This window comes from Balaenoptera musculus, chromosome 1 (genome assembly GCF_009873245.2).
Source record: "Balaenoptera musculus isolate JJ_BM4_2016_0621 chromosome 1, mBalMus1.pri.v3, whole genome shotgun sequence".
Lineage (NCBI taxonomy): Eukaryota > Metazoa > Chordata > Mammalia > Artiodactyla > Balaenopteridae > Balaenoptera > Balaenoptera musculus.
Window position 1 is genome coordinate 82,015,024 of NC_045785.1, and position 24,518 is coordinate 82,039,541.

The following is a 24,518-nucleotide window of genomic DNA, read 5'->3' on the forward strand; positions in this document are numbered from 1 at the left end:
TTCTACATATTATTGAGAATAGGCTATTGAAGTCTCCAAGTATTATTGTAGAACTGTCTATTTTTCACTTCAATGCTGTCTGTTTTTGCTTCATATATTTTGAAAGTCTGTCTTTGGTCTATAAGTGTTTGTAATTGTTATATCTTATTGCTATATTGTAATAACCTTATATTAATATATATTATCTGTCTTTGTCTCATAATCTTTTTAAATTTAAAGTATGATTTGTCTGATATTACTATAGGTATCCCTGTTCCTTTTTGGTTACTACTTGCGTGGACTATCTTTTCCCATCCTTTCATTTTTTATCTATTAGTATCTTTGGATCTAAAATGAGTCTCTTATTATAAATGGGTGTTGAATTTTGTCAAAAGCTTTTTCTGCATCTATTGAGATGATCATATGGTTTTTATTCTTCAATTTGTTAATATGGTGTATCACATTGATTGATTTGCGTATATTGAAGAATCCTTGCATCCCTGGGATAAATCCCACTTGATCATGGTGTATGATCCTTTTAATGTGTTGTTGGATTCTGTTTGCTAGTATTTTGTTGAGGATTTTTGCATCTATATACATCAGTGATATTGGTCTATAATTTTCTTTTTTTGTAGTATCTTTGTCAGGTTTTGGCATCAGGGTGATGGTGGCCTCATAGAATGTGTTTGGGAGTGTTCCTTCCTCTGCAATTTTTTGGAAGAGTTTAGAAGCATGGGTGTTAGCTCTTCTGTAAATGTTTGATAGAATTCACCTGTGTAGCCAACTGGTCCTGGACTTTTGTTTGTTGGAAGATTTTAAATCACAGTTTCAATTTCATTACTTGTGATTGGTTTGTTCATATTTTCTAATTCTTCCTGGTTCAGTCTTGGAAGGTTATACCTTTCTAAGAATTTGTCCATTTCTTCCAGGTTGTCCATTTTATTGGCATAGAGTTGCTTGTAGTAGTCTTTTAGGATGCTTTGTATTTCTGCGGTGTCTGTTGTAACTTCTCCTTTTCCATTTCTAATTTTATTGCTTTGAGTCCTCTCCCTCTTTTTCTTGATGAGTCTGGCTAATGGTTTATCAATTTTGTTTATCTTCTCAAAGAACCAGCTTTTAGTTTTATTGATCTTTGCTATTGTTTTCTTTGTTTCTATTCCATTTATTTCTGCTCTGATCTTTTTGATTTCTTTCCTTCTGCTAACTTTGGATTTTGTTCTTCTTTCTCTAGTTCCTTTAGGTGTAAGGTTAGATTGTTTATTTGAGATTTTTCTTGTTTCTTGAGGTAGGCTTGTATAACTATAGACTTCCCTCTTAGAACTGCTTTTGCTGCATCCCATAGGTTTTGGATCATCGTGTTTTTTCTTTTTTAAAATTTATTTATTTAAATATAAATTATTTAGTTAGTTTTGGCTGCATTGTTCGCTGCTGCATGCGGGCTTTCTCTAGTTGTGGCGAGCGGGGGCTACTCTTCGTTGCGGTGCATGGGCTTCTCATTTTGGTGGCTTCTCTTGTTGCGGAGCATGGGCTCTAGGCGCACGGGCTTTAGTAGTTGTGGCTCGCGGGCTCTAGAGCATAGGCTCAGTAGTTGTGGCGCACGGGCTTAGTTGCTCCGCGGCACGTGGGATCTTCCCGGACCAGGGCTCGAACCCGTGTCCCCTGCATTGGCAGGCGGATTCTTAACCACTGTGCCACCAGGGAAGTCCCGGATCGTCGTGTTTTCATTGTCATTTGTCTCTAGGTATTTTTTGATTTCCTCTTTGATTTCTTCAGTGATCTCTTGGTTATTTAATAACGTATTGTTTAGCCTCCATGTGTTTGTGTTTTTTACGTTTTTTCCCTTGTAATTCATTTCTAATCTCATAGCGTTGTGGTCAGAAAAGATGCTTGATATGATTTCAATTTTCTTAAGTTTACTGAGGCTTGATTTGTGACCCAAGATGTGATCTACCCTGGAGAATGTTCTGTGCGCACTTGAGAAGAAAGTGTAATCTGCTGTTTTTGGATGGAATGTCCTATAAATATCAATTAAATCTATCTGGTCTATTGTGTCATTTAAAGCTTCTGTTTCCTTATTTATTTCCATTTTGGATGATTTGTCCATTGGTGTAAGTGAGTTGTTAAAGTCCCCCACTATTATTGTGTTACTGTCAATTTCCTCTTTTATAGCTGTTAGCAGTTGCCTTATGTATTGAGGTGCTCCTATGTTGAGTGCATCTATATTTATAATTGTTATATCTTCTTCTTGGATTGATCCCTTGATCATTATGTAGTGTCCTTCCTTGTCTCTTGTAACATTCTTTATTTTAAAGTCTATTTTATCTCCAGAAAGTGGGCATAGAGGGAACCTACCTCAACATAATAAAGGCCATATACGACAAACCCACAGCAAACATCATTCTCAATGGTGAAAAATTGAAAGCATTTCCTCTAAGATCAGGAATGAGACAAGGATGTCCACTCTCACCACTATTATTCAACATAGTTTTGGAAGTCCTAGCCACGGCAGTCAGAGAAGAAAAAGAAAGAAATGGAATAAAAATTGGAAAAGAAGAAGTAAAACTGTCACTGTCTGCAGATGACATGACACTATACATAGAGAATCCTAAAGATGCTACCAGAAAACTACTAGAGCTAATCAATGAATTTGGGAAAGTAACAGGATACAAAATTAATGCACAGAAATCTCTTGCATTCCTATACACTAATGATGAAAAATCTGAAAGAGAAATTAAGGACACACTCCCATTTACCACTGCAACAAAAAGAATAAAATACCTAGGAATAAACCTACCTAGGGAGACAAAAGACCTGTATGCAGAAAACTGTAAGACACTGATGAAAGAAATTAAAGATGATACCAATAGATAGATATACCATGTTCTTGGATTGGAAGAATGAATATTGTGAAAATGACTATACTACCCAAAGCAATCTACAAATTCAATGCAATCCCTATCAAATTACCAATGGCAATTTTTACGGAACTAGAACAAAAAATCTTAAAATTTGTATGGAGACACAAAAGACCCTGAATAGCCAAAGAAGTCTTGAGGGAAAAGAACGGAGCGGGAGGAATCAGTCTCCCTGATTTCAGACTATACTACAAAGCTACAGTAATCAAGACAATATGGTACTGGCACAAAAACAGAAACATAGATCAATGGAACAAGATAGAAAGCCCAGAGATAAACCCACGCACCTATGGTCAACTGATCTATGACAAAGGAGGCAAGGATACACAATGGAGAAAAGACAGTCTCTTCAATAAGTGGTGCTGGGAAAACTGGACAGCTACATGTAAAAGAATGAAATTAGAATACTCCCTAACACCATACACAAAAATAAAGTCAAAATGGATTCAAGACCTAAATGTAAGACCAGACACTATAAAACTCTTAGAGGAAAACATAGGAAGAACACTCTTTGATGTAAATCACAGCAAGATCTTTTTTGATCCACCTCCTAGAGTAATGGAAATAAAAACAAAAATAAACAAATGGGACCCAATGAAACTTAAAAGCTTTTGCACAGTAAAGGAAATCATAAACAAGACGAAAAGATAACCCTCAGAATAGGAGAAAATATTTGCAAATGAAAGAACAGACAAAGGATTAATCTCCAAAATATATAAACAGCTCATGCAGCTCAATATTAAAGAAACAAACAACCCGATCCAAAAATGGGCAGAAGACCTAAATAGACATTTCTCCAAAGAAGACATACAGATGGCCAAGAAGCACATGAAAAGCTGCTCAACATCACTAATTATTAGAGAAATGCAAATCAAAACTACAATGAGGTATCACCTCACACCGGTTAGAATGGGCATCATCAGAAAATCTACAAACAACAAATGCTGGAGAGGGTGTGGAGAAAAGGGAACCCTCTTGCACTGATGGTGGGAATGTAAATTGATACAGCCACTATGGAGAACAGTATGGAAGTTCCTTAAAAAACTGAAAATAGAATTACCATATGATACAGCAATCCCACTACTGGGCATATACCCAGAGAAAACCGTAATTCAAAAAGACACATGCATCCCAAAGTTCATTGCAGCACTATTTACAATAGCCAGGACATGGAAGCAACCTAAATGCCCATTGAGAGACGAATGGATAAAGAAGTTGTGGTACATATATACAATGGAATATTACTCAGCCATAAAAAGGAACGAAATTGGGTCATTTGTTGAGACATGGATGGATCTAGAGACTGTCATACAGAGTGAAGTAAGTCAGAAAGAGAAAAACAAATATCGTATATTAATGCATGTATGTGGAACCTAGAAAAATGGTACAGATGAACCAGTTTGCAGGACAGAAGTTGAGACACAGATGTAGAGAACAAATGTATGGACACGAAGGGGGAAAAGCCGCAGGGGGGTGGGGATGGTGGTGTGATGAATTGGGCGATTGGGGTTGACATGTATACACTGATGTGTATAAAATTGATGACTAATAAGAACCTGCTGTATAAAAAAATAAATAAAATTCAAAAAAATAAAAAATAAATAAAATGAGTCTCTTTTAGACAACATATAGGTGGATGTGTGATTTTCTCCATTCTACCAATCTATGTCTCTTGGAGAGTTTAATCTATTTACATTTAAAGTAATTACTGATAAGGAGGGACTTCTGTCATCTTGCTCTTTGTTTTCTATATGTCTTATAGCTTTTTTATCCCTCTTTTCCTACATTACTGTCTTCTTTTGAATTTAGTTGAGTTTTTGTACTGAAATTTTAAAATTCCTTTCTCATTTCCATTTGTCTATATTTTATAGCTCTTTCCTTTGTGGTTACCATGGGGATTACATTTAACATCCTAAAGTTATAACACTCTAATTTGAATTTATGCCACTCTAATTTCAATAACATACAAAAACTCTGTTCCTTTATAGCTTTATCTCCACACCTTTTGTCACAAACTTACATCTTTATACATTGTGTGCCCCAAAACACAAACTGGTAATTCCTTCAAAAGGATTAGTCTCTTTTGTAGAAAACAAGATTTGGAGTTACAAACTAAAGTTACAGTAATACTAACTTTTGCACTAATAACTTTTTTTTTCCTTTATTATGTATTAGTCTCTTAAATCATTTAGAAAACAAAAAGTGGAAGCTACAATCCATTGTTACGATAATGCTAGGTTTTACAATTGCCCATGTATTTATGAAGATTTTTATTTCTCCATATGGCTTCAGGTTACCATCTAGTGTTCCTTCATTTCACCTTACAGAATTCCCTTGAGTATTTCTAGCGGGGCATGTCTAATGGTCACAGCCTCCCTCAACTTTTATCTGAGAATGTCTTAATTCCTCCCTCGCTTTTGAAGAACAGTTTTGCCAGATAGAGGATTCTTTGTAGACAGTTTTTTTTTTTTCTTTTGAATATCAGCCCACTGTCTCCTGACCCTCAAAGTTTCTGATGAGAAATCTGCATGTAATCTTATTGAGGATCCCTTATATGTGGTGATTTGCTTATCTCTTGCTGCTTCAAGATTCTCTCTTTGTCATTGTCTTTTTCTTTTTCTTTTTTTTTTTTGTCTGTGCCACGTGGCATGTGGGATCTTAGTTCCCCGACCAGGGGACCAGGGATCGAACCAGTGCCCCCTGTGTTGGGAGCTTGGAGTCTTAACCACTAGACCACCAGGGAAGTTCTTGTCATTGTCTTTTGAAAGTTTGATTATAATGTGTCTCATTGTGGGTCTTTTTGAGTTCAACTTACTTGGATTTTGTTGAGATTCTTGGATGTTTATATCATGTATTTCATCGAATTTGGGGCATTTTCAGTCATTATTTCTTCAAATATTCTCTCTCTCTTTCTCCCTTCCTTCTGGGACTTCCATGATGTGCATACTGGTGTGCTTGATGGTGTCCAACAGGTCCCTTATGTTCTGTTCACTTTCTTCAATCTTTTTTCTTTCTGTTCCTCTAATTTCTGATATGTTATTTATTTTCATTTGAGTGTTTTCATTTCACAGTTCTTTGGTTTTAGTATTTTCTAGTTAACCTGTTGCTGCTATTATCACATATGTATAATTTTTATACACTTGTGTATATGCACAAATATACATATAAACATATCAGTTTACTCATGTTTTGTCTTCACAAAAGTTTTTTGGACATTTGATAACACCAATCAATTAGTGGTGAAGTTGTAAGGAGTGAGACTTACACATTTCTAGTGAAAGTATAAGTTTTGATGCACTTTGAAGAGAAATACCTAATGAAGTTAGAAATGTGCATATCCTACAACCAGGAAGTCCACTTCTAGGTGGTATGTTCTAAAGAAACTCTAATACATGTGTTTAAAGAGACATGTACAAAGGATGTTATTGTAACATTATCATAATAGTGAAAAAGCAATATCTAACTGTTTCTGAGTAGAAGAATGAACAAACTAGTTTGTTGTTACAGTGGAATACTGTATTATCATAAAAATATGAACTAGATCCACATATGGATACATGAATAAATATTTAAAACTATTAAGTGAAAAAAATAAGTTGCTGAAGCTTGCAGAAGTGTTGATATTGTCTATGTGAATTTTTTTTTTAATTTTATTTATTTATTTATTTATGGCTGTGTTGGGTCTTCGTTTCTGTGCAAGGGCTTTCTCTAGTTGCGGCAAGTGGGGGCCACTCTTCATCGCGGTGCGCGGGCCTCTCACTATCGCGGCCTCTCTTGTTGCGGATCACAGGCTCCAGACGCGCAGGCTCAGCAATTGTGGCTCACGGGCTTAGTTGCTCCGCGGCATGTGGGATCTTCCCAGACCAGGGCTCGAACCCGTGTCCCCTGCATTGGCAGGCAGATTCTCAGCCACTGCGCCACCAGGGAAGCCCTATGTGAATTTTCAAAACAAAATTATGTTACATATTGTTCATGGATCTACATATATAGTTAAAAGCACAAAAAACATGTATGAGAATGAAACACACCAGAGAATGATATAGAACAATTTCAACATAGTATTGGTGAGGGAGGGAAGGGATAAGACATGGACTTGTGATTTCATTTCTTCTCTAAAAGGAGAGAAACTGAAGGAAATTTGGCAAAATGCAATAAGCTATGTAATTTCAGTAGTAATTTAAATTGTGAGTGTTATGTTTTTTCTGTGTACAGTTGACCCTTGAACAATTTGGGAGTTAGGGGTGCCAACCCTTGTGCAGTTGAAAATCCACATATAACTTTACTGTCAACCCTTCCTTTCCATAGTTCCCATCTGTGGATTCAACCAACCGCTGATGGTGTAGTGCTGTAGTACATATTTATTGAAAAGAATCCATGTATAAGTGGACTCAGGCAGTTTAAAACTGTCTTGTTCAAGGGTCGACTGTATTTAAAATGTTTCAAATTAAAAAAAAAATATGAAAATTAATAAATCCTGTTTCTATGTTTAGCTTGAATCTCAACTAGAGAAAAAAGAACAACAATTTAAAGAACAAGAAAAGACTATGTCCACGTTGCAGCAAGATATAATATGTAAACAACATCACCTTGAATCACTAGACAGACTCTTGACGGAAAGCAAAGGGGTAAAATCATCTTTATAAAAGTGCTGTTTAAAAGCTGACCAGTATTTTAAGTTTATGTTTCTTTTAACATAACTTTAATTCTAATCAAATCAGTTGTTTAACAACCTGTTACTAATGCTAAAATATTTATACACGTACGTATATTTTTGCTACCAATCTGTATGTTTTCAGGAAATGGAAAAGGAAAATATGAAGAAAGATGAAGCTTTGAGAACATTACAGAACCAAGTATCTGAAGAAACAATCAAGGCTAGTATGCTAATACTTTAAAAAATTTTCTTTTTATTTATTTTTTCTCTTAATGGAGACATTCCTGTGGCTTTTTAGTTTTCTCTATAAATTGTAAAAAAAAATTTACATAAAAATAAAGTGGTAAAAATTTTACATAAGTCAATGAACTTATTTTCTTTAAGTAGTATATTTTTCATTGTGAATTATGATTTTAATTATTTGATAGTTGATAATCTAGTTTGTAGATTAACCTCTTTTCTTTTTATAATACCTTAAGAAAGATTTGTTTTTTAACAAAAATGTATTTTTTAAACTGTAGCTACTTACTAACATTACCAGTAAAAAAATTAACAAAGGAAGTGGAGAGAGATGAAACTACAAACAATACAGTTTTGCTTCTTTTTACCAGTTCTGCTATATGATTAAATAGGGAATAAATCCAGAATTTCTGGGTAAAATACAGTTTTGTGTCTAGGATAACCTTATGTTTAAAAGCATGGGCTTTGAAGCTAAACTGACTTGGGTTTTAGTTCTGGCTTCAGTGTGCTTATTAACTGACTGTAACCTTGGCTAGGTTATTTAAACTCTGAACGTTAATTTCTTCATCAGTAAAATAGGGATCACAATGCCCTAGAAGAAGGTGGGTTTGAGGATTAAATGAAATGAGGTACATAAAATACTTAGCACATACTAAGTTACTCAGAGTTTGCTAAGTAATTACTATATATTCAATGTTTTCTCCTTTGCATTTTTAGTGCTAAAAATAGTTTCAAATATGCTGTGACCTTCATTCTGTCATATATGGATTAAATATAAAGGATATTTTAAAAATCCAGTGTTATTTACTTTTTGCCTAGTACTCTGTTTTTCATCCATTTTGTGACCATGTATACCCTCGTAAACCCAATTATGTATTTATCCATAATTTTCCTATAGTATTCTCCAAAACTTTTAACATTTAATGCCATGTCAGTTCATTTCCTCATGTAAAAATAACCTCTAAGATCATTAATATTTAAAAAATTATTATTGTACAAAGGTTGTAGGCATGATATAATTTCATTAAATAAAATCCATATTGCCACTTAACTCCTGTTTTTCATTAAATTACCTAACACATCTAGCCAGTCATCTAGTAAGTTATTTTCATTTGTTAATAATCAGATATGAGACAGGAAGGAAATCAGCTAAAGAATGAATTATGATGTTAGGTTTTATTCCTTTGGTACCTTTAGTAGATTTGCTTTCATTGAAGCTATACTAAATGATTCTTTTCTTTTTTTTTTTTTTTTCTTTTTCTTTGAGATGCACTGCACGGTCTGTGGAATCCTAGTTCCCCGCCAGGGGTGGAACCTGGGCCCTCAGCAGCGAAAGCACCGAGTCTTTTTTTTTTTTTTTTTTTGCCTGTTGAAATGTTTAAAGACAAAGATTTTGTTCAGTTTCCTGATGTGGGTGTCCAAAGATGAGAGACCCATGTGTGTGATCTGTACCTCCTATGAGATCAGCCCTAAGCTAGTTTAAACATGATCAAGTTCTGTCTACATGGTAGATTTAGACCTCTGCATGTCCTGTCTACTGATTATGTTTAGAGCTGACCATGTGTTGTCTATAATAAGAAGATTTAGACCTGACCATGTTCTGTGTACGCTAGGACTATGGGGACCTGGGTAGAGACCCGGCCTGGCCTCAGTACTGGGAAGCTCCGTGCCTGCATCTGAATGTCAGTGCTTAGATGTCTGGGGTCTGGAGCTGAGGTGGGCTTGTCTACGTAACAGCCTCTCTTCTGAGTGTGGTGACCTGGTCCTCCCAAGGGTCAGTGCTATGGTCGGGGCCTTAGTCTTTTTTTTTTTTCCTTTGAATTTGTATATAAATTTAATTTTTTGGCTTTTTTAATGACATACAGTTGACTTACTATATTATATTAGTTTCAGGTATACAACATAGTGATTAGATATTTTTATAGACTAGACTCCAAAAAAAGGTGCTACAATATACTGACTATATACCCTGTACTGTACATTACATTTTTTTTTTCACACACACACACTGTATTTTATTTTTACAAGAGATAAGTAGACTGACACCAAGCATTGTACATGGATGACCACAACAAAAGCAACAATGATTGCAATTACCAAACATGAAACACACTCATACTATGTCATAATATCGACATTCAGTCCAGTAATCCTCCACTGTAACAGCTCCTTTACTTTGCAGTGAAAATTGATTTGTATATTCTTTGCCTCTGAGTCCTTGTGGGATTTTTTCTTTAATTCAGACAGAAAGTCACAAAAATTATACTCATCCTCATCAGTTCACTCAGTCCCATGTAATTAATTTTTTTTTTTCATCTTGATCTTTTGTTAGCACTTTTATGAGTTCATCAGAAAGCACCGAGTCTTAACCACTGGACTGCCAGGGAATTCCCTAAATGATTCTAACATATCAAATAGAAGTTTGAAATCTAGTCTTCTTTTCTTGATTATGTCATTACCACCTTCTTTCTTGACTTTTGGCCATGTCCCTCTGCATGCCTCAGTTTGTTCTTTGCATAAAAAATTATGAAATTTTCTATCTGCAGGAGAGTTATAAGGATCAGTTTAAAGTTATATCACTTATAGAAGTATGATAATGATAGCTGGAAGACTGATGGGAAGTTTATGAACTGGTAAAAAAACCCAATAAATTAAAGCAATTATGTTAGCTGCTATTAAATAGAAAATTGAGATGGTGCTTATTAGCAATTTCATTTGTTTATTTTATTTGTTTTGCTTTGCTTTTTTTTTTTTTTATTTTTTATTTTTTAAATTTTATTTATTTATTTATTTATGGCTGTGTTGGGTCTTCGTTTCTGTGCAAGGGCTTTCTCTAGTTGCGGCAAGTGGGGGCCACTCTTCATCGCGGTGCGCGGGCCTCTCACTATCGCTGCCTATCTTGTTGCGGAGCACAGGCTCCAGACGCACAGGCTCAGCAATTGTGGCTCACGGGCTCAGTCGCTCCGCGGCATGTGGGATCTTCCCAGACCAGGGCCCGAACCCGTGTCCCCCGCATCGGCAGGCAGACTCTCAACCACTGCGCCACCAGGGAAGCCCCTTGCTTTGCTTTTATTTTCCACTCTAGATTTTTGTGTGTGTTTTATTTCCCCAAAGAAAGTAAAAGTTATAAGTAGAAAAAAAATAAACAAAAAAGACTAGCTTAGGTGCTTCTGTTGAAAGTAGGTAGCGTAGAGCCCCTATGTGATTGCCTCCAGAATATGCCCCCGAGGAGGTTCTTTGGTTTAGCAGAGCAGTGTCTTTGTTTTGATTCTATTCATTCACGTACATATATATATACACGTATATTTATGAGTAGTTTGTACACAGTGAATGATGTTTATTTGTATGAGATTTAGAGTCTCAAGCTCTTTGTTCAAATGAGAAGTCCAACAGAGTAGTAGATGTTTTGGTTTTTATTATTAGTTTTAATTAATTTATTTTTAATTAAATTTTATTTTGAAAAATTTCAAACCTACAAAATGAAAGACTAGTGCAGAGAACATCTGTGTACCTTTCATTTAGATTTACTGTCTTTTAAACTCTAACCGTACTCACTTCATCTCTCTCTGCACACACATGCACATGCCTTCATGCTCATGCACCCACCCAGTCCCACCCCCACTCACACATTTCCTTTTTGCTAGTCCACCTGCGAGAAGGTTGCAGATGTCATGATACTTTACAGCCTTAATACTTAAACTTGGGTCTCCTATGTATAGAAACTTTCTCCTACCTGATTACACCATCTCTATACACCATAGAAAGTCAACATTAATTCAGTAACACCATTCAACACACTGTCCATACTGAAAATTTCCCAATTATTTAAAAATGTTCTTAATAATCTTGCTACTCAAAGCATGGTCTGGCAGCATCACTATCACCCGGGAACTTGTTTGACTTGCAGAATATCTCAGACCTACTGAACAGAGCTGGAACTAAGGTGAAGCAAGGGAGGTGCCTCTGGCATACAATTTAAGGAGACATTTACTCTCTGGGTTGTACAAGTGAAGGGTATGCATTTGCATGATCCTCAGAGTGAGTACCTCCTTAAACTTTGAGCCCTAGAACCTCCTTTGTCTCACCCTAGACCTGGCTCTGGTACTGAATTAGGGTGTCCAGGTGATTTGTATGAACATTAAATTGTGAGAGACACTACTTTAGCTTGTTCCTTTTCTTTCCCCAATTTATAATGCAATCATAATTCATGTTTTGCTTTTGGCTTTTTAGATTCCCCTAAACTCACTGTCTCCTATTCTTCACGACACTGAATCTTTGGAAAAGTCTGGGTCAACCGTAATAGCACACACATCACAATTGTGGGTTATACTGTGGGTTATACTGTGTCCTTCCCACTGCTTCACATCAGGAGGCACATAATGTCACACCACCCCATTATTGGCTTTGCCAATCTTGACACCTATTATTTAAGGTGGTTACTGCTAGATCTCACTATTTTAAGGGCATAATTTTTCCTTTATAATTAATAAGCAATACATAGAGTGATTCTTTGAGGCCATGTTCAAATTCCTGTCCCTCAACAAACTAGTGACCAATGGTTTTAACATCTAGTGATGAATCTTGCCTGATTGAGTTTTTATGTTGTTAATTTTTATCACATGTGATGTTCTGACAGTCATAGATTTTTTTTTTCTGTGTGTGGAAGATGATACAAGTACCAATGCTTATTCTCATGCTTAATAGAGAAAACTTGTAAATATTTATGCCTCTCATAAAAGACTTTAAAAATTATTATTAGGGCAACAGTTTGTTAACAAAGATAATTAATCAAAATTGTAAGCTTTTTAACTGTTAATGGTTATATTCACACGCTATAGGGGCAGGCTTTGAAAACTGTGTCTTTCAGTTGTGCCTCTTTTTAGAAATAAGAGTTGCAAAGATAATTTCATGATGTAGAATAGTATCTGCAAGAGGGAACATTTTTCTTTTTCTCCTTATCTTGTTGAAATTTCTTTCACACTTTCATGACTACTTACTAGAATGCTATTAGCGTTGAGGAAAGAAAAAAAAAAATACTCCCAAGAAGCTCAGAAATACAATAAGGAAAAGAAAGGAACAAGACAAGAATGAATCTTATTAACAGATGGGATATGGAGCATGTTTACAAATTCTGAAAAATTTTACTGAACTTGAGTTGCTCTTTGCTCATTCGCTCTTTAATGTTGAGGTAGCGTGAAGCATTTGCAGCTTTATGAACACTTGAACCAAGTTACATTGCTGCCTTTCTGAAAATGTTTTCACTGATTCAGAGCAAAAGCAGCCTTCTCCTTCTTACCTAAGTTTTTTTTTCATTAGCCGACAAAAACATTTCATTTTCTTAGTGACTTCAGCATATTCAGAATATTCGCACTATAGCATTTTTAGCACAATACACCAGTTTGTACTCACTTTATTATTTTTCTTGATCAAGGGAACTTAAGGAATAGGTTTAAATACTGCTTACCTTTTTAGGTAAATGTTTCAGGGTGTCTGGCCTGCAGGTCCTTGACAATTGGCCCCAGTCTATCTTGCCAGTCCCATCCTTCCAGTACCCATCTCTTACAAATTCATGGTTTTGGTACCCTAAGCTCCTGCCAACTTCTTACCATTCCTTTTCACAGTGCCTTGTCTCTGAATGTACTTCCCTCTTCCTAGAATGCCCTTCTTCACTTGTTCATGTCCATTTATTCTTCAGGACTCCAGGCACTGGTTTCCTCTTTGGTTTCCTAGTTTGCAGTAATAATTTGTTTTCTAAATAAATCTCTTCTTTAATAGCATTTTATATCCTAAGTTGGACTGTATATTCACTGGTTGAAGCAGTGAGGTAACATTAGGAGATAACGCTGTAAAATACTGAGCATATAATAAGCACTCATTAGTATTGGTTGATTTTCCTTTTTTGCTTTTTTTCTGCTTAGGTCAGACAACTAGATTCAGCATTGGAAATTTGTAAGGAAGAACTTGCTTTGCATTTGAACCAATTGGAAGGAAATAAAGAAAAGTTTGAAAAACAGCTAAAGAAGAAATCTGAAGAAGTAAATTAACATTTCCTTTAAATATAGCATATTTTTCAAGTGATTTCTTTTTGAGATATTGTTTATTTTCAAGATACTTTAAAAGTACATTTTTATATAGCTGATATAAAAAAATTTTTCCAGTAAAACGTAAACTCCAATTTTATATTCTTTTTTTAAAAAATAAATTTATTTATTTATTTATTTATGGCTGTGTTGGGTCTTCGTTGCTGCTTATGGACTTTCTCTAGTTGAGGAGAGCGGGGGCTACTCTTCATTGCAGTGCGTGGGCTTCTCATTGCAGTGGCTTCTCTTGTTGCAGAGCATGGGCTCTAGGCGCACAGGCTTCAACAGTTGTGGCATGCAGGCTCAGTAGTTGTGGTATGCGGGCTCCAGAGTGCAGGCTCAGTAGTTGTGGCGCACGGGCTTAGCTGTTCCGTGGCATGTGGGATCTTCCCAGACCAGGGATCGAACCCATGTCCCCTGCATTCGCAGGCAGATTCCCAACCACTGTGCCACCAGGGAAGTCCCCAATTTTATATTCGTTAAGAAACAAACATATGACATATAAACACAAAATATGACTCCTTAAAATTCTGATTCTATTATCTATTTTTAGGGAATCAGGAGATTATTGTTGATCACAGAGTAATTCTAATATAAAATGATTAACACTTAGAATATTGTTTTAGATTTAAAGGTATAAAATTCTTCAAATTTTTTCCATTTTGTTTTTTCTTCCTCTATTTGTCTGAAGGATTGAGAATTAGGTTTATAAATTTAACTTTCTTTATTGAGAAGAATTTCTCAGATACTAGATAGAAGACTTTTCTTGAATTATCTTATTCATCTCTGTATACTCATTGTCAACCACTTTGCTTTCAACATAATAGGTAGTCACTAAATATTTGCTCAAAGGAATAATCTTAATGAAGAATTCCTTTATTTCTTTGTTAGAATTTATAATATATATATTTAAACCTTAACTTCATGTTTAGAAATAATCAACAAATTGGACTTCCCTGGTGGCACAGTGGTTAAGAATCCACCTGCCAATGCAGGGGACACGGGTTCGAGCCCTGGTCCAGGAAGATCCCACATGCCGCAGAGCAGCTAAGCCCGTGTGCCACAACTACTGAGCCTGTGCTCTAGAGCCCGCAAGCCACAACTACTGAGCCCGTGTTCCACAACTACGGAAGCCCACACACCTAGAGCTGGTGCTCCACAACAAGAGAAGCCACCGCAATGAGAAGCTTGTGCACCGCAACGAAGAGTAGCCCTCGCTCGCTGGAAATAGAGAAAGCCTGCACGCAGCAACAAAGACCCAACACAGCCAAAAATAAAATAAATAAATAAAATTTAAAAAAAAAACACCTTTCTTAAAAACAAAAAAGAAATAGTCAACAAATCTTCATCAAAGATACATCACGTAATTATATAACTTCAGAGGTTAAAACAAAAACTTTGTATTTTATATGGTCCTGTCTTCTTCCTTCTACTTCCCTTCATGAAGGTTTTTATAGCATCTTTCACAGGTGGGCATATATTTCTGTATTCCAATATATGGAAATTAAACCACCTAAACTACAGATACTTATACTTTTTAGAATAAGAGTGTGATTTTTTTTTCCACCGGGATCTTCTTTAAACCATTATTTAAGCATTTATTTATTTTTATTTACTTATTTTTTGGCCGCACCCTGCAGCATGCGGGATCTTAATTCCCTGACCAGGGATCAAACCCATGCCGTCTGCAGTGGGAGCTCAGAGTCTTAACCACTGGACTGCCAGGAAAGTCCCTATTTAGGCATTTAAATTCTGTAGCCCTCACTGCACTCCAGCATAAATGGACTTGGCAGAGATGGACTCTGGAGACAGGCAGTGTTTGTAACCAGAGAGTTTGCTGAGATTTAGAATTTGTATTCTTAGAAATAGCATCAGAGACTTGGGTGGATAAGAGGCATTTACCCAAAATGAACTTAGAACTTTTTTCAGAATAGCAGGAAGTATAAACCTAGGCTGGAACTGGATTAGAAATCAGAAGTGGTAGTCAGGTTTGTACAACCATACTAGAGAAAAAGTAAGTAAGTAAATTAAAAAGATTTGCAGCCCTTTTATTGCTGATGAATTATTAGCTCAACTGCATGTGCATTGGCTTACTTACTTAAAAGATCATCTTTCACTTCTTCTTGTGTGTTGATAAGAAATGTGGAGAAAAATCCAATTACTCTTTACCTTTTTTTTTTTTATGTACCAATCCATACATTTATTTAGTTTTGGCTTATTTGTCTTTAGAGCAAATTATAATATCTTACAGAGAAAACTCTTTCTAATGCTGGTTAATAGAATTAATATCTTATAACAGCAGAGTTATGAGACTTTCATCATATGTAGCTAGGTTTTAGAAAATATGATTTGATTGATAGTGCATCCATTCTGTTAGTAATAGGTGATGTTGTAAAGATATTTTACCAAATCAGTAGATAGTCCCGAATCACATACTAGCTGAATAATTAAATGGCCCCAGAGCATATAGATAGAAAGCCAGCTGAAAAAACTACATGTTGATAATCCACCACACAAAGCTAATAAATATGCCTCTGAGTTTTTGCCTCAGGCAAATATTGTTTTCCATATGTTGAAATAAATACATTTATGATGAAAATAATAGTGACTTTGGGGTCCTGAATTATTTTGAAAGTATTTTAATTTGTATTAAAATGCTTTAAAAAGTGATAATGTATGTGTTCATGCAGAATTATCAACATGATAGAAGAAAATAAACACAAAATAGATGTGAATAAGCTGAAACATTTTCTGCATAAAGCATTTATTCAGCAAGATCAGTCATTTTATTGATAAATGCCTTTATTCAAATTGATGGACTTAAATTTTGCCGAGTTGGCATTGTGTCAGTAACTTTTCTGGGTTATATTTTATTTTTTAGTAATAATCATGAGAGCGTTTTTGGATATACATTAATATTAGATAAAGCTAATTATAAAGCAGATATTATAATGTAAATTCTACTTTCTTCTTGACTTTAATTATAAAATAATGAATTCTTTAGGAAAAGTTTATTCTCTGAATATGATAATAACTTAGTAGAGAATATAATGTCAAAACTATTTGTCTTATATTTACTTTTAAAGTCAAGTGGAAGTTAAAGGGTAGTAGAGTGAAATGCCAGTATAAATTTGATAGATGTAGGTTAATTTTTGTGAATTAATATTTGTGATACAACTAATATGTTAGATACTTCAGTATTTTTAATGGAAATTATTTTGCTAGTGGCTAGATGACTAAAATAAATTTTTTAATTGTTCTTATGTGGTATGACTTTCTTAGTGTTTTGGTTAGGCATTATCTTTTTTCTAATATTTTGTCTTACTTTAATACTTTGACCATTTTTTTTATTTGATTAGGAAAGTAAGTATAAGACAGCATGTTCCAGTAAAGCAAAGAATAGTATATAAACTTATCTTATAGGCAAGTCAGTTCTATATAAAATAAACTACAGCAGAGGTGTGATCTGTAGTTTTCTCAGGAGCTAGCAGGAAAAACAAAACAGGTGTCACTGATACCTATTTACACTAAATAAATTATTTTCATATAGACAACATTAAGTAAAATAGATTAGCATTAAAAAGAATTATAATAATATTAGAAATTGGATAGTTGCCTGTTATATGTAAGGTTCTCTAAGTTTACAGTGTCATCATATAATGAAGAAGTTTGAAATGTAAGAGCTTCTTATCATAAGCAAAGGCTATTTGGCCCCTAAGCCTTTCATGATGCTGCTGAATATTCCACTGCTGGATAATTAGAAAAAACCAAGTCAGGATTCTTCTTCACTGTTTCTTAGGAGTTTAAAATTATTTTCTTCTGGATTGATATTTATTAGAAAGATTGTTTGCTTTAAAGGGATGGGTTTATTTGCCTTCATTTTAAAAAGTTATTACATAAGCAACAATAAGAAATCTTTTGAAAAAGATTTACCTACAATCCACTCTCTAATACTTACTCTCTAATACTTTTCACTTTTCTATTTGCCTGAGTGATCTCAGTTCCCCAAGCAGGGATTGAACCTGGGCCACTAGGCCACCAGTGAACTCCCTAAACTGTGATTTTAAATGGTTGCATCTTTTAAAATCAGATTTATATATCATCATTTAGTAAACCTTCCCCTTACTTTAGGAACAGGTAACGAATATTATGAAATATATATTAAATTATGCTGTATTATTTATAGAATTTTAAAATGATTTCTTTTGGCACTTTTTAGGATATGGATTTCTTGGACAAAGGGCATTTTTTTTCCTTCTTAATAGGTTCTCCCAGATAACTCTAAAGGTTTCATTTTAAGCAATTTGGGGGATCATCATATTCAAGTCCTAAATATTTGGAGTGAATAAGTGCAATTTCTTAGTTGGTATTGTTTTCCTTTATGTTTTTTGGAGCGTGAATATTCAAGAGTGCTTACTGGGATATTATTTTACAAACAATGGCAATGATAGCAACAATAATGTACTAAATAGCAGCTAACATTTATACAGTGTTTTCATGGCTATGGTTTATTATCAATAAGAGAAAAAGATACATCAAATGGAGTGTGAAGAAATCCATGGCTTCCTATGTTTTCTCCCTCGTTCTGGGAGAAGTCACACAGAACAAGCTCCTTTCTGTAGCAGTGAAATGCAGCAACATTTATGCAGTACTTCTGCCCAGGGAAGCCTGCTTATGACTCAAGGTTCAAGGTTTTTTATTGGGGGCTGGTCACATAAGAACAGCCATAAGTATCAGAATTCCAAACTCCTAGAAGGAAAGCATGATTTGGTGCCCTAGCCAGGGAAAACAGTCTCATCACTTAAGGAATGTTTCAGAAGCCACATTCCCAGACATCAGCCAAGAACCAACCCTATTAACAGGCCCTTCTAACATACCTCCCCATCAGAAAAATGAGCCATGCCCTTCCACATAATAAATTATAGCTATGAATACAATTGTCCCACATGACAAGTGAGGGTAATTATCTAATAAGGTGACAACATTGACATTTTATTGCTTTTTATTTGAAATATGTCATTATAATGAGAAATGTGTATATTTGTTAGGTATATTGTTTACAGAAAGAGCTGAAGATTAAAAATCACAGTCTTCAAGAGACTACTGAGCAAAATGTTATTCTGCAGCATACTCTTCAACAACAGCAGCAAATGTTACAACAAGAGACAGTTAGAAATGGAGAGCTAGAAGACATTCAAACTAAACTTGAAAAACAGGTATATATTATTGGTCAAAATGGTTTTATGAAATAGAAATTTTTTTAAATTGATAATAGATTTTTTTGCTAGTTATATAAATTGCTGTTTAATCTCAAAGATACCATATTATAAGAAATATTCTAAATTAACATTGTAAAATGTATAAAGTTTTATTCCAATGTAATGTGATCGTGTAATACCGTGGGCACATTTTTGTCACTCCATCCAACCTAGTTATAATTTAGTTTTCTTTATTCAGTTTTTCCTTTTTGGACCTGAATATAATACCTATCTGAATCATTATAGCTTTCAATTTCTTCATTTTGGATCAGGAGATGTGTGATAATCCCTAAAGAAATGCCAAGCAATGCACTAAAAGAAAAATCCCAAAGGAAACTACTCATTTTAAAAAATAAGTTATTACTCCAAAGAAAGAATCCTAGGAAATTTTATTCTAGAATCTAATCTTTTCTCTTTCATTCATTACCAAATTCATCTGAATTATTCTGACAGATATTTCACATTTTTTGTTTTGTTTTCCTCTCATCACACTTTACAGAAAAGTATAAATTAGAAAATGATAGTTCACAGTAACCTCACTACACCTCACCTTTTTGTCATTTGTATGACTTTTTAATCTGTGTATTCTAACTTCATCCTCAGCCTCTCCAGTGGAACTAAAGAATCTCTTCTCTGCACATTCAAATATATCAGGCAGGTATTCTGTATTTTCTTTTTTAGAGACATCTGTCCTGTGGCTCTCCATCCCTTTTGTTCAAGTCTAGACCTACTGTTTGCTATTCCTGTTGTACAGCTTCATCCTGAGGCATTTCTTCATCTCATCTGTATTTGATTCCCACTTTCTAAATCCCTTGTCATTGACTCCGGTTTTTGTAAGATTGATTATGATTCTTGTTCTTTCTGAAATTGTGTTCATTTCTATAGTTGTCTTACGGTTTTCTTCTGAGTTTTTTTTTCCTTAGGTCTATCAATTCCTTTGTATTTTTCATTTGGTTATTTTATTTCTCCATGATCTTTGTTTTAAGAGATTTTTATGTCTTCTCTAATTTCTTTGAGGGTCTAAAGAAGTTTATATCTAAAAATTCCTTCAGTATTTAGAATAAATTTTCCAGCATATATTTTTTCTACTTTTTAGTCATGTTCCACTGTGCACAGGTTCCGTGTTGGATTTATTCAGATTATTATCTTTAGATTCTTTCTGCTTATGAGTGTGCCATTTAATCAAACACAGAATGGGTAGATTTTCCATGGTTCCCTTCCCTTTTTACCTGGGTTCTATTTTAATTTTATATTTGGAACTTAAGTTGGGGGTGTGGATATTAATGACTTATAATCTGTACTTAGTTCTTCAATGAGAGGTTTTAGAAGAGCAGGGAGGATGTTAAAGTCATCAGCCAGATATTAACTTTGAGATCACAGTCATGTAAATGTTCATTGAAAATACGAAGTGGGACTTCCCTGGTGGCGCAGTGGTTAAGAATCCACCTGCCAATACAGGGGACATGGCTTCGATCCCTGGTATGGGAAGATCCCACATTCCGTAGAACAACTAAGTCTGTGCGCCACAACTACCGATCCTGTGCTCTAGAGCCCACGAGCCACAACTGCTGATGCCTACGTGCCCTAGAGCCTGCGCGCCGCAACTACGGAGCCCACGTGCCGCAACTACTGAAGCCCGCTTGCTCTAGGGCCCACTGCTGCGACTACTGAGCCCACGTGCTGCAACTACTGAAGCCTGCACGCCTAGAGCCCCTGCTCCACAACAAGAGAAGCCACCGCAATGAGAAGCCCATGTACCGCAACGAAGAGTAGTCCCCGCTCGCTGCCATTAGAGAAAGCCTGCATGCAGCAACGAAGACCCAACGCGGCCAAAAAAAAAATTGAAAAAAAAAAAATGAAGTGGCTGAGGTTAACTAGGGAGAGAACATAGAATGAGGGGTGAGATGACTGACTTTGACAGACCTCTGAAGGATACAGTACCTGGAAGCCAAAGTAAGTATTTCATGACTTAAGGGATGATAATTCGTGTCATGGGCTGCTGCAATCAGTGTCAAGTAAATTGAGGGTTGAGAAATGTCCATTGGAATTAGCTGCATGGAAGCCATTGGTGACACAGTGTAGTTTCTGTACAGTGTCTAGATTGCTATGGGTTGAGGAATGAATGAGAAAGTGAGAAAAATGATACAACAAGCATAGAAAAAATCTGAGAAGTTGGGCTATAAAGAGGAGGAAAGAAATGGTGGTAGTTGGAAGGAGGTAGAGATGTGGAGGAAAGTTTTTTATGATAAGAAGGTCTTGAACATGTTTAAATGCTAATATAAAGAAACCAGAAGAAAGAGAGATTGAAGATACAGCAGAGAGTAGAGGTAGTAGTATGAGGTTCCTTAAAAAGTGGATAGGAGTTGAATCCAGAACGCCTATGAAGCAGTTTGACTTATATAGGAGGAAGAATACCTCCTGCAATGTAGTAAAACAGAAGGAGGAATGAATAGGAGCAAATGCAAGTTGTAAAGTTTGAGGGCAGATGGGAATTCTAGGAATTGGTATGAGCCAATTTGTGAAGAAGGAAAGAAACATAGTTTGACAGAGAAGAAAGAACATTTCAGATGAGGATGATGAAAAGAGGAACATTTACCATTACTCTGTACAATTCTTTTAAGTCCTATTTTAGTGTTATGATGTGGTCACTTCTATAAATATGTATATAAATGAAATATCTTTCTTATTAAAAATTGTTTTGCTTTCATATTTTCAAAACGTTGTTTCTCGGTCTATACTTTGATTTTTGTAATAACATCTTGAAACTGATAGTCTAGGCTATAAATTTATATAAATATTTTTCGTCTGAAAAATGTTGAACTGTGTTTGAATTTAAAATACTTAACTGAAAATTGCTTTACAAGGTATCAAAACTTGAACAAGAGCTTCAGAAACAAAGGGAAAGTTCAGCTGAAAAGTTGAGAAAAATGGAGGAAAAATGTGAAGCAGCCACATATGAAGCAGATTTAAAAAGGCAAAAAGTTATTGAGCTTACTGGTACTGCCAGGTAAAATGAATATGTTAGTTTTTATTTGTCTTCCTGCTTTAACATCAGTCATATTTGAGTTTCACTATCAGATAATGTTCAGTGAAGTGTTTGCTTGAGGAATTAATTTCTCTACGGTGTGTGTTCCTATAGCATTGTTTGCAACTCCCTCGTATCCCTCATGCCTTTAGTATTATAGGTTAATATCCTTTGCTCTCCTACTATATTGTAGTTCCTTAAGGCCAAGATAATATATGGTTTAATTTAAGGGTCCTCCCACAACAATCAGCATAGTTCCTTGTACCTCATAGGCACTCAGCAGCTGTTTTATTAAATTGAATTGTGAAAGTGGTAGGCAAAGATGTACTCATATAGAGGAACTTTTCATGGGCTCTAATTGTTTATGGGAGGGAGTAAATTAATAGAAGAAAACAGTGGTCTCAACATTGACTGAACATTAAAATCACCCAAGGAGCTTTAAAAAGTACTGATGCCTAGGTCCTACCTCTAAAGATCCTGATTTAATGTGGCTGGGCTGTGCTAAGAAATCAATAGTTAATTGGTCAAGAAAGGGAACTATGAGCTGAAAGTTATACCTAGCTTCCCCAGACCTCTTATACTTTGTCGACAAGAGTTGACATAATTAATAATAAACTCTTAATTAGCCCACCATTCTACCAACAGGAATAAGAGTTAACTTATGCATTTGAACTTAAACCACAACATCCTCAGACTCCCTCTCCCCCTCTGACAGGAATAAAGGTAGGGCCTTTGTGCTTTGAGTAGCAACTTGCTTCCCCAGATATCCTCAACTCTCTCAGTGGGGTCAAGAAGATATCCTATGTTTAAGACTAAGACCACAGTTCTTCACACCTTCTTTCTGCCATTGATAGTTGTCTATCCACTAACACAGCCTCACCACCAATGTGTACCTTAATTCCACAAAGACTAATTAACATTGTAACTTTATCTTTGCTTGTGCCAGATGCCACAGAAGCATCAGATTTCCAGGCATTAGATTTACCCTCATCTCTCTTACTAGTCCCAAAAACCTCTTCATGTATTTTCTTCCCTTTTCCCACCCCATCTGAACTTGTGGAAGATTTTTCACTTTATCCTTTGGAATTCACAGTCCATCCTGAGAGACATTCCCTATATTCTCTATCTCTTCTTTTCTTTTGCTGTAACAGAAATGTGACTGTCCCCTGAGGACATTGCTTCTTCCCCTGCAGCTCTCTAAAGTAAAAACTTTTCCCCATAGTTCTTGTACCACAGGGTTGAGATGTGGAATAGTATGACATACACCATGAACCTCATGTCATCAGATCATATCATCCCTCGTTGTTGCTGACACCTACAGGCCACCTGACTTACCATAGCTCTCTCCAACACTACTCCTGTCTTTATTCTTGGGGATTTCAATATACATCTATCTAGCTGATCCTCAGCCACTCACTCACATGATTTATCCTAGATCTTATCATTTCTGATATCTCCATTATTTCAACATAATCTGAATACTATGCATCTACCTCTATATTATTACCTCATTCCCTTTAATACCCCCAATTCAACAATTCTTTGATGTAACTAGGACCTCTGATCTATCAGTTCTACCACTGTCTCATTCCCTAATGCCATTTCTCCTCTCTTTACCTAGCTTAAATTCTAGTTAGTCATTAAAATCACTGATTTACATAAACCCACAACTCCTTTACCTCTCTCTTACTTTGTGGTACACAGAACTAAAAATCCAACTCAGACTAATTCATGCTTGCATCTTTACAGAGGCTGGAGAAAAATATAACCACACTGACCAATCTTACTTTATACCCATAACTTAAAAACCTTAAGCATTTTCTTAATGCTGTCTGTCTGGCAATCACAATGTTACTTACTCTTGTAGAGGACTCTTTTACACCTTTGCCTTTTCTTTCAAAACTCTAACAACCCCTCCCCAATCCTTGCTCTCACTGATGATCTTGCTTTTGTTTCACTAAGAAAATTGAAATAACTGCTTCTTTCTTTTCTTACTCCCACCCTTTGACTTCTAGATAAAAACTCTTCCTAATTATAGCTAATAGGCACATTCAGTGGGTAAAATAAGTTCTAGTTACTAGTAGGAAGCTTATGAACTAGATGAATAAACTTCATAAGAAAGATATATCCTAGTTCCAAGATCTTCTCTTCATGAAGCAGGGTTTTTCTCTGTTCCAAATATTGCTTCTTTCACTTCTGAAACTATAATTTATAAAACTGTTTTTCTCTCCCAAAAGAGTTTAGAGTTAAAATATATCTGTTATATATCTTCTTGGATCTGTTTTAAAATTAAAATATCTCAGGGACTTCCCTGGCGGTCCAGTAGTTAAGACCTCGCCTTCCAGTGCAGGGGGTGTGGGTTCATCC

The 24,518-nt window shown here is 35.4% G+C and overlaps 1 protein-coding gene across 3 annotated transcripts in view; it reads left to right on the top strand.

Annotated features, from left to right (window-relative positions):
* The window catches only part of CCDC18 (coiled-coil domain containing 18), a 116,437-nt gene that overhangs the window by 47,819 nt on the left and 44,100 nt on the right, over positions 1-24,518 (top strand). For all 3 annotated transcript variants that reach the window (XM_036846234.1, XM_036846243.1, XM_036846254.1), the window contains exons 16-20: positions 7,385-7,519; positions 7,691-7,768; positions 13,707-13,823; positions 18,917-19,084; positions 21,991-22,133. In XM_036846234.1, coding sequence (XP_036702129.1) covers positions 7,385-7,519; positions 7,691-7,768; positions 13,707-13,823; positions 18,917-19,084; positions 21,991-22,133 — 641 coding nt within the window. The remainder of the gene's footprint in view (positions 1-7,384; positions 7,520-7,690; positions 7,769-13,706; positions 13,824-18,916; positions 19,085-21,990; positions 22,134-24,518) is intronic.